The sequence below is a fragment of the Acinonyx jubatus genome, chromosome B2, assembly GCF_027475565.1.
Source record: "Acinonyx jubatus isolate Ajub_Pintada_27869175 chromosome B2, VMU_Ajub_asm_v1.0, whole genome shotgun sequence".
Taxonomy (NCBI): domain Eukaryota; kingdom Metazoa; phylum Chordata; class Mammalia; order Carnivora; family Felidae; genus Acinonyx; species Acinonyx jubatus.
The window spans coordinates 62,214,413-62,226,951 of NC_069385.1; the positions used below are offsets into that span (position 1 = coordinate 62,214,413).

Here is a 12,539-nt window from a genome sequence, read left to right on the forward strand (position 1 = left end):
CTTGAAATATAACAGAAGACACCGCAAATAAGTGGATAAGGTAGAACCTTCAATAAATTGAACCAGGACGACTGGTTATTCTTAAGGAAAAAATTAAATTTTATATGCTCCCATGTATAAAAATCAGTTACCACTGGGTTAAAAACCAGTGTAAAAAAGAAAAACTTTAATGGTGTCATTTAAAAAAAAAAAGAAGAAAAAAAGAATATTCTCCCTTGGGTAAAGAGGGACCTTTTGGAGAAGACAACAGAATACAAACATAAAGGAAAGATTGATGTGACTATATTAAAATTTGAAGTTTCATGTCGCAGAAGATTCTATAAATAAAGCAAAAGACAAGTGTTGGATTTAGAGAAGATATTTGTAATGGATAAAACTGACAATGATTGGTATCCAGCATGGAAAAGAATTCCTACAAGTCAGGAAGGAAGAAACAATCTAATGGAAATAATCAGTAAAGGATATGATTAAGCAGTGTATGGAGTAGGAGATATGAGTGGCCCATAAACATATGAGAAGATCTTCAATCTCACTAGTAATCATACTAATAAATATTCTAACATTCCATGCTCATCAGATAGGCAGACATTAAAAAGGATGAAAAGATTATATGTTGGCAAAGATGTGGAGACCCAGCGCTCTTGCATTGCTAGTGGGCACGTCAATTGACGCAGGCACTCAGGAGAGCTGTTTTGCAAAATCTGATAAAGTTTAAGCATACCTAAACACCTAGAAATTCTTCCTCTGGCATGTGCTCTAGAGCAATACTCTTCTATCAAATGCACAAGGAAGCACATATAAGAATGGTTATTTTAACATTCTTTGTTATGGTAAAAGTTATAAACAAACTAAATATTCACCAAATGGGAATATATGTTGCATAATGTAATAGTATATACAACAGTTAACAGGTCAGTGAGCTAAAGCTGTGAGTGTCAACACGGACAAATTTCTCACAAACATTGTCGAGGAAGATGCAAAAGTATGTGCACATTTATATAAAACCCCTGTTTTTATATAAAACCTCCCTGCAGAGGGAAAGAGAGAGAGAGAGACAGACAGACAGACAGACAGACAGACAGACAGACAGACTGAGAATCTTAAGCAAGCTCAGTGCCCAGAGCAGAGCCTGACATGGGGCTCAGTCTCATGACCATGAGATCATGACCTGAGCCGAAAGCAAGAGTCAAACCCTCAACCAACTGAGCCACCCAAGTGCCCCAAATTATATAATTTTCAAGCATGTTTTTAAGCACTGAGTGATGATAAAGGTTACCTCTAAGGAAATATATAAATGGATGGAGGGATTCACAAATAAATAAGGATAAGCAAAGCAGTATGCTAAGATTTGATAAATCTGAGTTGCAGCTACCTGGGTATTCATTTCATTGGATTCTGTACTTGTTCGTATACCTGAGGTTTGCCATTGTAAATAGTTTAAAAATAAATTATCAGCAAGTTCTTGAATGGAGTGTGCGTATAGGGGTGGGCAAAGGGGAGCCATTTATAATTTTGAATTGACAAGAATATATGGAATTCTCTATAAAAGTTCTCTAATATGTCCTGGATCTTGTTCATGGTAAAGTCTTATCAAGCAACCTTGTCATAAGGATCTGGTATTTTAATAAAAACAAACCTGATGTCATTTTCCTATCTGTTAGTAAGTTAAAGTAGCTAAGTATTATGGAGAAGCAGAAAATTAATTTATCTTGATCAGAATGTCAACATTCTGAGAGCTAGATGGGATTGTCTTATAAATGTGATAAGTTGTGTTGAAACTTAGGTATAAAGTCATAAAATGAATATAAACTTTTTTTTTAAATTTTGCTTAAAGAAATGCCCAACAGTGAAACAATTAGTCTTAAGTCTAGTTTTGGTCTAGGACCTCTTGCAACTATTATTTTATTTTTGCCTTAACTAAGTTTATTTTATCTGATATAGTTCATTATTTTCTCTGGGAAAATCTTACCTGGGTTCGAACTAATGTTTTGTATCGTCATCGACACATTCTTTGTCCTTTCTCCAGCTAATACTGTTCAGGTTTTGAACACTTGGAGCAGATTAAACAGAAGTTGTACAGTGTCATCGTCATTTTTTTTAGATACGATTTAGTTGAAATGTTTAGAAAGAAATTTTGCCATATTAGTTTGAGTAGTTTTTTGTCCTAATAGAAAAAAGAAAACTAGAAATGTGAATGTTTTGCTGCTTTTTTTTTTTGGTAATTTTTCATGGCAGGCATTTCATCAAATGAAGTTATGACTAGAGATATGTTAGGTACCATGATTATGTAGCAGTCTAGCATATCTTTGGGTTTCTTCAGTGGTGAGACCGTTTTCATTGCACATAGTAGATGGGCTTAAATGGCAGGAACATGACTAGAAAGTGCACGTTATATATGTTTCAGTCAGCATGTTGCTAGTGACAGGTGCTCAATGGTTGTTGGTATCCTTGTCAGCAAAGAGAATCCTTTGACATTAACGTCACCAGCTCAATCCTGATTTGGGGTGACTCTATTGGCAGCTCCATCAGGCGGCAGCTGATCAGTGAATGTCAGAGCTGCCGCTGTTCTTCAGAGTGTCACCAGGCCTCTCTGGGTTTTTGTTTTCTTACTTTTTTTTTTTTTCTATTTTTTGAGGGAGGGGTTGTTAAGCTTGTCTTGCCGTTCAGTCTTAACCAGACTTTCAAATTGCTTACCTTTGGGAGATGAGCTGAGAGGTCACAGGGAATATAGGTGTCTGTGGGGCCCACGAAACCATCTACGAAGTGGCGACTTACATGGAACTAGTAATGATTACCTTGACTTCAAGCCAATCAATGGTGGGAGCACCTGGGGACTCATTAAATGGCATTTGTGGTGTCTGTAACCTCGGGTTTGAGCTCTATTTCAAGAAAAGCGGTGACAGCCTTTAATGTCTAATTGACCTCTCCTCTTTGTTTCACTTTCTTTCGCTTTCCGTATTTGCCGCCAATGTGGTCCCCGATGGCAGCAAACAGCACTGCTCAGCATTTTGAACTTCTGTTCAGAGCTTCAGCACCTTAGTTTGGGCAGTTGTGTAATGGTAAGTATTTGAAAATTCTTTACCTATACTCCATCGCTTGTTCTCTTTTTCTTCCCATGGGTGAATTTTATCCTGACCCAGCCACTCCACACTCACCCACGGCTTTTCAGATTTACGGCGAACTACCGTGTACCCTACTTTCAAACATTTTTCTTAAATTCGAGAGGATGTCTTTGAAACATCAACATGATTTATCCAGGAGAGCAAGGAAAGTAATGCGTTGTGGTAAAAAGAGTTTGGTTCTGCCTCGAGCCAGATAAGCTTCAGACAAGCTATGTACCTCTCTGGATTTTTTTTTTTTTTTTTTTACAAAATAAGATATCAGTCATACCCAAATGCTGGTAGTTCAGTACGTTTGTCACAAAGCTAATTTTAGTTTTTAAGTTCTGAAATTATTTCCTGGAAATGTTGCTGATAGTAGGTAGGTTTATCTTTGTTTGTTTGTTTTGTTGTTGTTGTTTTCGGTGTGCGTTTGTTTTACTGTCCTTACTGGTTAAGGTAAATGGACACCCTATGTTAGAACTCAAATTTTTTTTGAAATGTTACTGGTCCATTAAATCCAAATGCCTAAGGACTGTTGAACTAGATAATCTTTAAAGTCCTTCCAGATTTAAAATTTTAGCTTTATGGTGCCATTGAAAGAGTTCCTGGGATGAGTTAAATTCTTTTCATCTAAATTATGTGGCTTATAAGTAATACTGAGACTCCAGGGACAGGAGAACTCTTGGTATTTGTATGTGCCTGTGTGTGTGCATACATGTACGCACACTCAGAGGAAATGCATCTCCCAATATAACTGACTGTAGGGCAATCCATCCCTCTTTTCTTTCTTACCTTCCCCTCGCAAAACAGATTCAGGAGATCCCAAACCATTCCGATTTTGTTTTGTTTTGTTTTTAATTTTTTTTAATGTTTATTTATTTTTGAGGGAGAGACAGACAGAGCACGAGCGGGGGAGGAGCAGAGAGAGGGAGACACAGAATCCAAAACAGGCTCCAGGCTCTGAGCTGTCAGCACAGAGCCTGACGTGGGGCTTGAACTCACAAACCATGAGATCATGACCTGAGCCGAAGCTGGACGCTTAACCAACTGAGCCACCCGGGTGCCCCCCCAAACCATTCCAATTTTGTATCCACTTACTAGGAAGACCTGAATAAGCAGGATGGTTGCAAGATCAGAGAAGTTCTTTTGGCGTCCTAAGCTTGGATTCAACCTAAAAGAAATTCCATGTGAACACCTTTTAGAGTTCAATGATGGCTTCTGAGATGCTCCAAGATTTGGCAATGTAAGCTAGAGAGACCTGTTACGACCACTTGTTTATCTCCATATCCCCATATAAAAACCATCCTGGTGGTTAGGCCTGATTAAACCACCAGGTGTGGGCTCAGACCAACCCCAGTCTTTAGAAACAATCTTGGGAGCCCATTAACTCAGCATTAGACTTTCCTTACTTTTGATCAAATTCTTATCTTCGTAAGCCATTTCATGGGCTTCTGTTGGGTCCCTCTGATGACTTTTCTGGATGGGCCCAGTTATATTTGATGGGACTTTCTGTGATGACAGACCAGCCAGTTACTGCCGCTTGGTAATTGCTAGCTCGCCCTCTTTAGATTGGTAAGGCCGCTGTTTAACCTTGGCCAGAGGTACCTTTTTCTGCCTGTTACTTACCTCCCTTTAAACTGGAACAACATCTTCTAGAAAAGCAGGACTCTGGTCACACATACTTGAGATTTGGAATCACATATATGTTTGTAGTTGGAATTAGTATGTTTTAAGTCAACATTTTCAAGTTGACTCATGCAACATTAGTCCTAAAAGATATTCAATTAAGAAAAGATGTGTATTGGGGGGCAGTGAGGTAGGGATTCCTGATTAAGATTAGGAAATAATGCTACCCTGCCTTCCTCCTAGAGTTTTCAATGGTATATCCTACAACAAAGAAACTGTGTGCCTTTGTGTATGCCAGTGTTTTGCAGCTTTACCTGACTCCTGAACCCATTTTCTCCTTGTACTTCTGTTAATATATGATATACTGTAAGAAATGCTACTTAAGATAAGTAGGCTATTTTTAAATTAAAGTGTGTAGTTGCCAGTAAAATATTGTTGCTTTTGATATTTGTTTGTCAGGAAATTAAGTTTTAAGGACTTGACATTGAAGTTCAGAAATATTCGTGATATTGCTGGTACTATTATTTACGTGGTGGAAACATTCCACGCTTGTCATAGAAATACTGTTCCCATTTCACAGCAGGTCCAGGGTTCACCAGAACAGTAACACAGACAGATCTTTGTTGATATTTTAATACCATGTTTATTTCAGCTTCTTTTCTATCAGTTGACCAAAAGGCAGGATGATTCATTTGATTTTATTTTTGACTATCAAAACAAGAGCAAGTAAGCATCAGGAGTGTTGGAAAGCTTGACAATTCTTTGTAAAGGAGTTGATTGGCTGCACTAATTTTCAGAGTTAAAGTGTATTTGGGTACACTCACTTAAGTAGTTGTATTCCCCTCAAATCGTTTCTCATGGTCTTCTGCTTGATTCTACCGTAACAGTTCCTGAAGACCGTAGAAATCCCCATGACTTCATCTAAGCCATCAGCCCTTAGTTCTGACTCAAAATATAGCTCTATAGCTCCAAATGTGTCCATTTCTCGTTTCACTGCTTGCAAACTCATTGCAAGCCCCTGCCTCTCTCCACTAAGCTAATGCAGGCCTCTTTGCTGGGCTTCCTCCCTCCAGTCTTACCGACCATAGACCATCCTCCACACAGAAACCAGAGGGGGGTTTTGTTTTTGTTTTAGTGTAAGTTGTATTTGTTTCAAACCCTCCATTGATTTCCTTGGTACTTAAAATAAAAATCCAAACTCTTTCATGGCATAACAGCCTGGCCCCTGCATATCTCTCTGCCCTCATGGCCTCTCTCCTCACTCCCCTTGGGCCATACCTGATCCTACTTCTGTTCCCTGAATACACCAGGTTCATTCCTGGAAATCCCAACAATCACCCCTCTCTCCCCTGCTCCCTTCCTCCACCGCATGTGACCCTCTGCACACCTGGCAGTCTGATCACCCTATTTCATTATTCTAACACCACTTACCACTCACTGGATTTATTTTGCTCGTTTGTCTTTCCCAAAAATGTGAACAAAGTCTTTGTTTTGGGGTTCACTGTTGTTCCTGGCCTCTGGAGCGGTCCTGGCACATGGTAGTTGAAGATATGAATAAACAAATGAACACAAGGAAATGATACCTGGAAGTGTTAGCTATTTTGTTTCCTTTTGACTTCTGGTGATAATTTTGATACCTGTTTAAAAAATAATCAAATCAAACTCTGAAGAAACCTGTTCAGAAAAACATTATTAAAGCATATAAAGCCCATGAACTGAAATGTTTAATCCCTGTTTAGTAGAGAATTATCCTGTGATCATGAAGTAAATCGTCGGACACTTCCAGTAACTGAGACAACATATCACAATCTAAATTATTTTTGCGTTGTATGTTCAGTCCCTAAAGGCCTCATTTAACCCCAAACTTGTATCATTATTAGGACTCTCAACATATTCACATACCATTTTAGAGTGTGGTGAAGTGCCCACCTCTATCAGGGGGCTCTTACATACCTACCACAGTTGATGAATTATATATAAAACAGAAGAAACGAGGCCCCGTGAACCGAACGAGTAGCAGCAGCAAGGTCAAAATGGAAGGCGTGCAAGAACAACACAAAATCCTCAAATTCTTTGTGAGGGACTGAAGATTTCATACTGCTCTGGGATTTAATTCACGAAGCCCTCTGTCTAGAGTTCTGTTAGGTGGATTTTTAAGTAAGCAATTATTCTTGCTGTTTTAGGAAACAGTGGCAGATCTGTGAGATGAGTGGGTAGATCTATATTAACAAGAATGTGGGTCTGTTTACATGGAAGCAAACAATAGGAGATGATTATGAATGTTTTAACTTGCTCTATGCAGTCTGTATTTCTGAGCATAATATGTAAGAGACTGGAATGATTTGATTTCCAGATTGAAGACTATGATGTGATAGCCAGCATGATAGGAGCCAAGTGTAAAAAACTCCGAACTCTGGATCTGTGGAGGTGTAAGAATATTACTGAGAACGGGATAGCAGAACTGGCTTCTGGGTGTCCGCTTCTGGAGGAACTCGACCTTGGCTGGTGCCCTACACTGCAGAGCAGCACCGGGTGTTTCGCCAGACTGGCACGCCAGCTCCCAAACTTGCAAAAACTCTTTCTTACAGCTAACAGATCTGTGTGTGACACAGACATTGAAGAACTGGCATGTAATTGCACCCGATTACGGCAACTGGACATACTAGGTAAGGATACGGTATATATATTTGTTTTATTTTTTATTTTTGCTTTTTTTTTTTTAAGATTTTTTTTTTTTTTTTTTTCTGGGAGAGGGCAAGTGAGGGAGGGGCAAAGAGAGGGAGACAGAGGATCCAAACCAGGTTCTGTGCTGACAGGCTGACCGCAGTGGATCCAAACCAGGTTCTGTGCCGACAGGCTGACCGCAGTCAGCCCGATGCAGGGCTCAAACTCATGAACCGCAATATCATGACTTGAGCCGAAGTTGCTCAACTGCCAGAGCCACCAAGGTGCCCCATGTATAAGCTCATTTTAACGCCTTGATGTGAAAGCCAATCTCAGACTTTTTGCAAGGGGGGAAAAAAAACTTAGGTACAGTAAAATTTTGTCCTGATAAGCCTGCTTGGTTTGAAGAAGTGCAAGATAGGCCAGTTGATACAGAGAGTAATTATATCTGTACTTAAGTAAAAGAGTGAGGACAATAACAGAATTTTATAGTTGAGCCTATCAGAAAGCTCTAAATAAACATTAATTCTTGGTCTAGTAAGAAGAGTGAGAATTTATATAAGCTGTGTTCTCCATTTTAAAGACAGAGAAGAAATTAATCCATTTGTATAATGAGTTATACATATATATGTGTGTGTGTGTGTGTGCGTGTGTGTGTGTATATATATATATATATATATATATATATATATATGTATGTATATGAATGCTTCTTGATGTTAAACTCGTGATTAAGGAATATTGTCAAATCTTCATTTCCAATAATTCTAGATTTTAGGAGTAGTTCTACCCCAGGGCAGATGTATTGAAAATCCTTTCCAGTTCTGGGATTCCTTGTGTCCTTCTTGCAGTTTATCAGCTGAGAGCCCTGTGAGGCTTTGTTACTTCTTACTTTAGCCGGAAGTGCTGGCAGCACCATAGTTAAAATTGCCCACACAGTTGGTACTTTGTGAATTCATATAGCACTTGTACTGTGTTCTCTGGTAATCTGTTAGTGTTGATAGGTTAGTCCATGGAGTGGACTCTATCCTTTCCTGTCTATTAAACATTCAACCACAGGGAAATGTGAAGATTTTCAGCATCTGAATTTGTGGTTTCCTTGAAAATCTCTGCACAGTCCAGGTTTATGATACATTTGTGGATGTTGCTCATATGGTTGCGTATTACTTATTCAAGCTACTTTTATCAGAAACTCTTGCCTAAACATTTAGGGAGAAATTCTTGCCCGTTACAGGTACACTTTTGGCTAGATACCTCATCTGTGTTATATTTTCTTTATTCTTCATAGCTCAGGGAATTGGATATCATTGTGTTTTCATAGCAGATGGACTAGAGCCCAGCAATTAATATATGGCAGAGCCAAGGGTTCAAATGCAAGGTTTTGGGCCCCAACATAGTCAGTACTGATTTTTTATAACACCACGACTGCTTTCCTTGCTTATTTCTTTTCCTTTCTGCCTACCTACCACTTTGAATTAGTGTAGACCTTTTATAGGAGACATATTTTGGAAAGTTTAAGAAAATGAGAGAGAATGAGGAAAGGTAGCTGAGGCCTTTAAAATTGGATCACTGATTACATTAGGCTTCACTTCAGAGGATAGGGGCTGGCGTTGGTTAATATCTGTTTTACAGTCACCGCCCCCCCCCCCCCCCGCCCGAACCTCATACAGTAGAGATGAGGAGTAGCCAGTGTCTTAAAGAGATGCTACAGAACTACAAAGAAGTTGGTAACGCTGATTCTCAGACAAAAGCACATTTGTGAGCACTGGGGTTGGTTTTCAGGTGGCCTAACGGCCTACAAACATATGAATTACTTGACAGAGACATGAAAGACAAATAGGTAAGAAGTATAATGGCTTCTTTTTGAAAACATTTGTAACTTTCCCAAGCAAGAGCAAGGAAATATGGAGAGTTCCAGTCCGACATGGCAACATAGGAAGACTCTGAACTCAGCTCCATGGAACCCAGCAGTTTATACCTGCTTATAGAGCAGCTCCTCCTGAAAGAACTGAGGGCTGACTAAACAGCTTCTGCAAAACCATAGAATGGCAAGAGAACAGCAAGAAAAACTGAGACACAGTAACAAAGGAAACCTCCACCTCTGACAAGGCCAACAGCAGTTGGGGGGGGGGACGAGGGGGGGATAGTACTGAGGGACCAGGAACAGATCTCTGTCCTTGGGCACAGGATAAAAGCCTCAGTGGAGAAGAGCAACTAACACATAAAAGAGACAACAGTAGAACTCTACCAAATTGCAGAGGGACTGTGGGTTCACTCTCCAGGTCAGAGGGACTGGAGGACAACACAGTTTGTGTTCCCACCCCACCTTAAAAGCCTAGACCCCACCAGGATCTAGACACCAGCAGGTCTGGTCATCAGAGTGTACCTGTAACCTCAGCAAGACCAGAGTCCACAGCCCATGCCAGCCTTGGGGGCAGTGGCACTGGGGCATAGAAAATAAACTGGATTTTTTTGTGTGCGTGGTTTTGGTTTTGTCTTGTTTCGTTTTTGTTTTCCTTTTTTTTCCCTTTTTATCCCTTTTTTTCTTTTATTTGTCTATCATCATCATCATCATCACTTTTCTCTAAAAGCCATGGTTTAAAAGAGCAACTAGCAGATAAAGGAGTCAACTCTAGAACTCCACCAAACAGTGGGGAGAGCTGCTAGAATGCTCTCTGGGTGGGAGGAGCTTATGTACATGGTCTGCACTCTCCCTCCACCTTGAAAGCACAGACCAGTGCACATCTGGCACCCTAACTGGCCTCCTGCCTCAGTGAACCCTGAGCCCTTAGCCCACACCAGCCCCAGCTGGCCTACCTAGGCAGCCACAAAGTCGTACACACCAGGACACCCCTGGTTAGTGCTCACTCCAGCCCCAGTCTTCACATCAAGGTGACACAGGTGCAGGCATCCCAGAACACTCCAGGCGCACACCACTTGTGCTTCCAGTGACTTGCTAGGGCACCCTCAGTGCAGAGTGCTTCACCATCTTGGGCTGACATCTGCTTCAGCTCGTGCCAAGGCACACCTGTGTAGAGCACCCCAGAACACTTCCACCCATGCCAGCCTCAGCTCCAGCCACCCAGCCAGGGTGTCTCCATTGGACAACCTGACTTGCTCCCAATTCAGTTTCAGCGGTCCTACCAGGGCATGTTGTGTGTGGAGAGCCCAGGGACCACATCTTTGCTTTAGTTGTCCTGCCAAGACGACCCCTGCATGGAACACCCCAGGACCTCCCAACCTATACCCCACACCAGCTACAGCCATTATTCAGGGCACCCTCTGTGTGGAAATTCCAGAAACACCCAAGTTTATATCCATTTCTGCTTCAGCTATCTTTCCAAGGTGCCTCTGTGTGGAGAGCCCTTTGTCCCCCCAGCTTGGACCCACTTTAGTTTCAACTCTCCTGCTAGGGTACCTTCTGCCTAGAGAGCTCAGGGATCTCCTGGCCTGTACACTGCATCAGCTCCAGCCATTCTGCCAAGGTACCCCCTGCACAGAGCACCCTGGGACACTCTGACTTGCACCCATTTCAGCTTCAGCTGTCCTGCTAGTGTGCTCTCCACACACAGAACCCTGGGACATCCTGACCTTAATCTGCTTCAGTTTTAGCTGTCCTGACAAGGGAAGGGACTCACTATGTGGAAAGTACCAGGTTCCCCTAACCCATGCCAGCCACAGGTCCAGCTTGCCAGCCAGCAAAAGTCACCAAGCATATAGTCTACATAGGGGATGACCAAACACAAGATCATTCCTTCAAATTCAGGAGAATTAGCTGCACCTCCTAATCCATAGAAATAAACGCAGAAAGTCAAGCAAAATGAGGAGACAGAGGAATATGCTTCAAAAGGAAGAACAAGAGAAGGACCAAGTGAAATAAAAATAAACAGCATGCCTGAGAAGGAATCTAAAGTAGTGATCATTAAAATACCAGGCTGGAGAGAACATGGAAGAACCCAGTGACACCTTCAGTAAAGAGATAGAAAATATAAGCAAGAACTGATCAGAGTTGAAGAATACAATAACTGAAGTAAAAAACGCACTAGAGGGAATCAACAGATTAGCAGATGCAGAAGAGATCTGGAAGACAGGGTAATGGAAAGCACCCAAGATGAACATCAAAAAGAGAAAAGACTTTTTAAAAATGAAGATAGATTAAGAGAACCCTTGGACAACATCAAGCAAACAAACATTCACATTCGGGAGTCCCATAAGAAGAAGAGAAAGGGGTGAAAAACTTATTTAAAGAAACCGTCGCTGAAAACTTCCCTAATGTAGGGAAAGAATCAGACATCCACATCAGAGAAGAGAATTCCAAACAAGATGAACCCGAGGAGGTCCACACTACAACATGTAATAAGTAAAGTTTTAAAGGTTAAAGACAGAATCTTAAAAGCAAGAGAGAAACAAAAAGTTACCTACAAGGAAAAACCTGTAAGATTATCAGCTGATTCTTCAGCAGAAACTTTGCAGGCCAGAAGGGAATTACACGATACATTCAAAATGCTGCAAGGAAAACACCTACAACCAAGAATAATCTACTCATCAAGGGTGTCATTCAGACTTGAAGGAGAGTTTCCCAAACAAAAACCAAAGGAGTTTATCACCACTAAGCCAGACTTAGAAGAAATGTTAAAGAGACTTCTGTAAGTCCTAAAGGAAATGGCCATAATTAGACATAAAAAAATTATAAGTAAAAAGATGTAAAATAGGACCACATATTCATAAAACATGAAGGGGAAAAAGAAAAAGAAGGTTTTATTTTTTCTTTTTTGTTTTTAGAATGCCTTTGAAGTTCATCAAATTAATATAGACTGCTGTATACTTAGGATGCTATATTTGAACCTCATGAGGTACACAAAAAATAAGGAGAAAGAAAGCCAAACATAACACTATAGAAACTCATCACTCATAAGGAAAGAGAGCAAGAGAAGGAAGGAAGGAACAGGAGAGAACTACAAAAACAACTAGCAAACAAATAATAAAATGGCAGTAAGTACATACCTATCAACAATTACTTAAATGTAAATGACCAAAATGCTCCAATCAAAAGACATAGGGTGGCAGAATGGATTAAAAAAAAAACAAAAACAAAAAGCAAGACTCATCTTTATACTTACTATAGGAGACTCACCTCAGACCTAAAGA

General features: G+C 40.5%; 1 protein-coding gene and 1 long non-coding RNA gene across 4 annotated transcripts in view; both read left to right on the top strand.

Moving 5' to 3' along the window:
* FBXL4 (F-box and leucine rich repeat protein 4) overlaps positions 1–12,539 on the top strand; it is an 81,806-nt gene that overhangs the window by 61,267 nt on the left and 8,000 nt on the right. For all 3 annotated transcript variants that reach the window (XM_015077793.3, XM_015077794.3, XM_053222444.1), the window contains 2 exons: positions 2,988–3,059; positions 7,081–7,393. In XM_015077793.3, the coding sequence (XP_014933279.1) occupies positions 2,988–3,059; positions 7,081–7,393 (385 nt within the window). The remainder of the gene's footprint in view (positions 1–2,987; positions 3,060–7,080; positions 7,394–12,539) is intronic.
* Positions 7,424–9,868, top strand: LOC128315573 (uncharacterized). The gene is made up of 2 exons (XR_008298451.1): positions 7,424–7,528; positions 7,569–9,868. It is a non-coding gene; the product is annotated as an uncharacterized LOC128315573 (long non-coding RNA).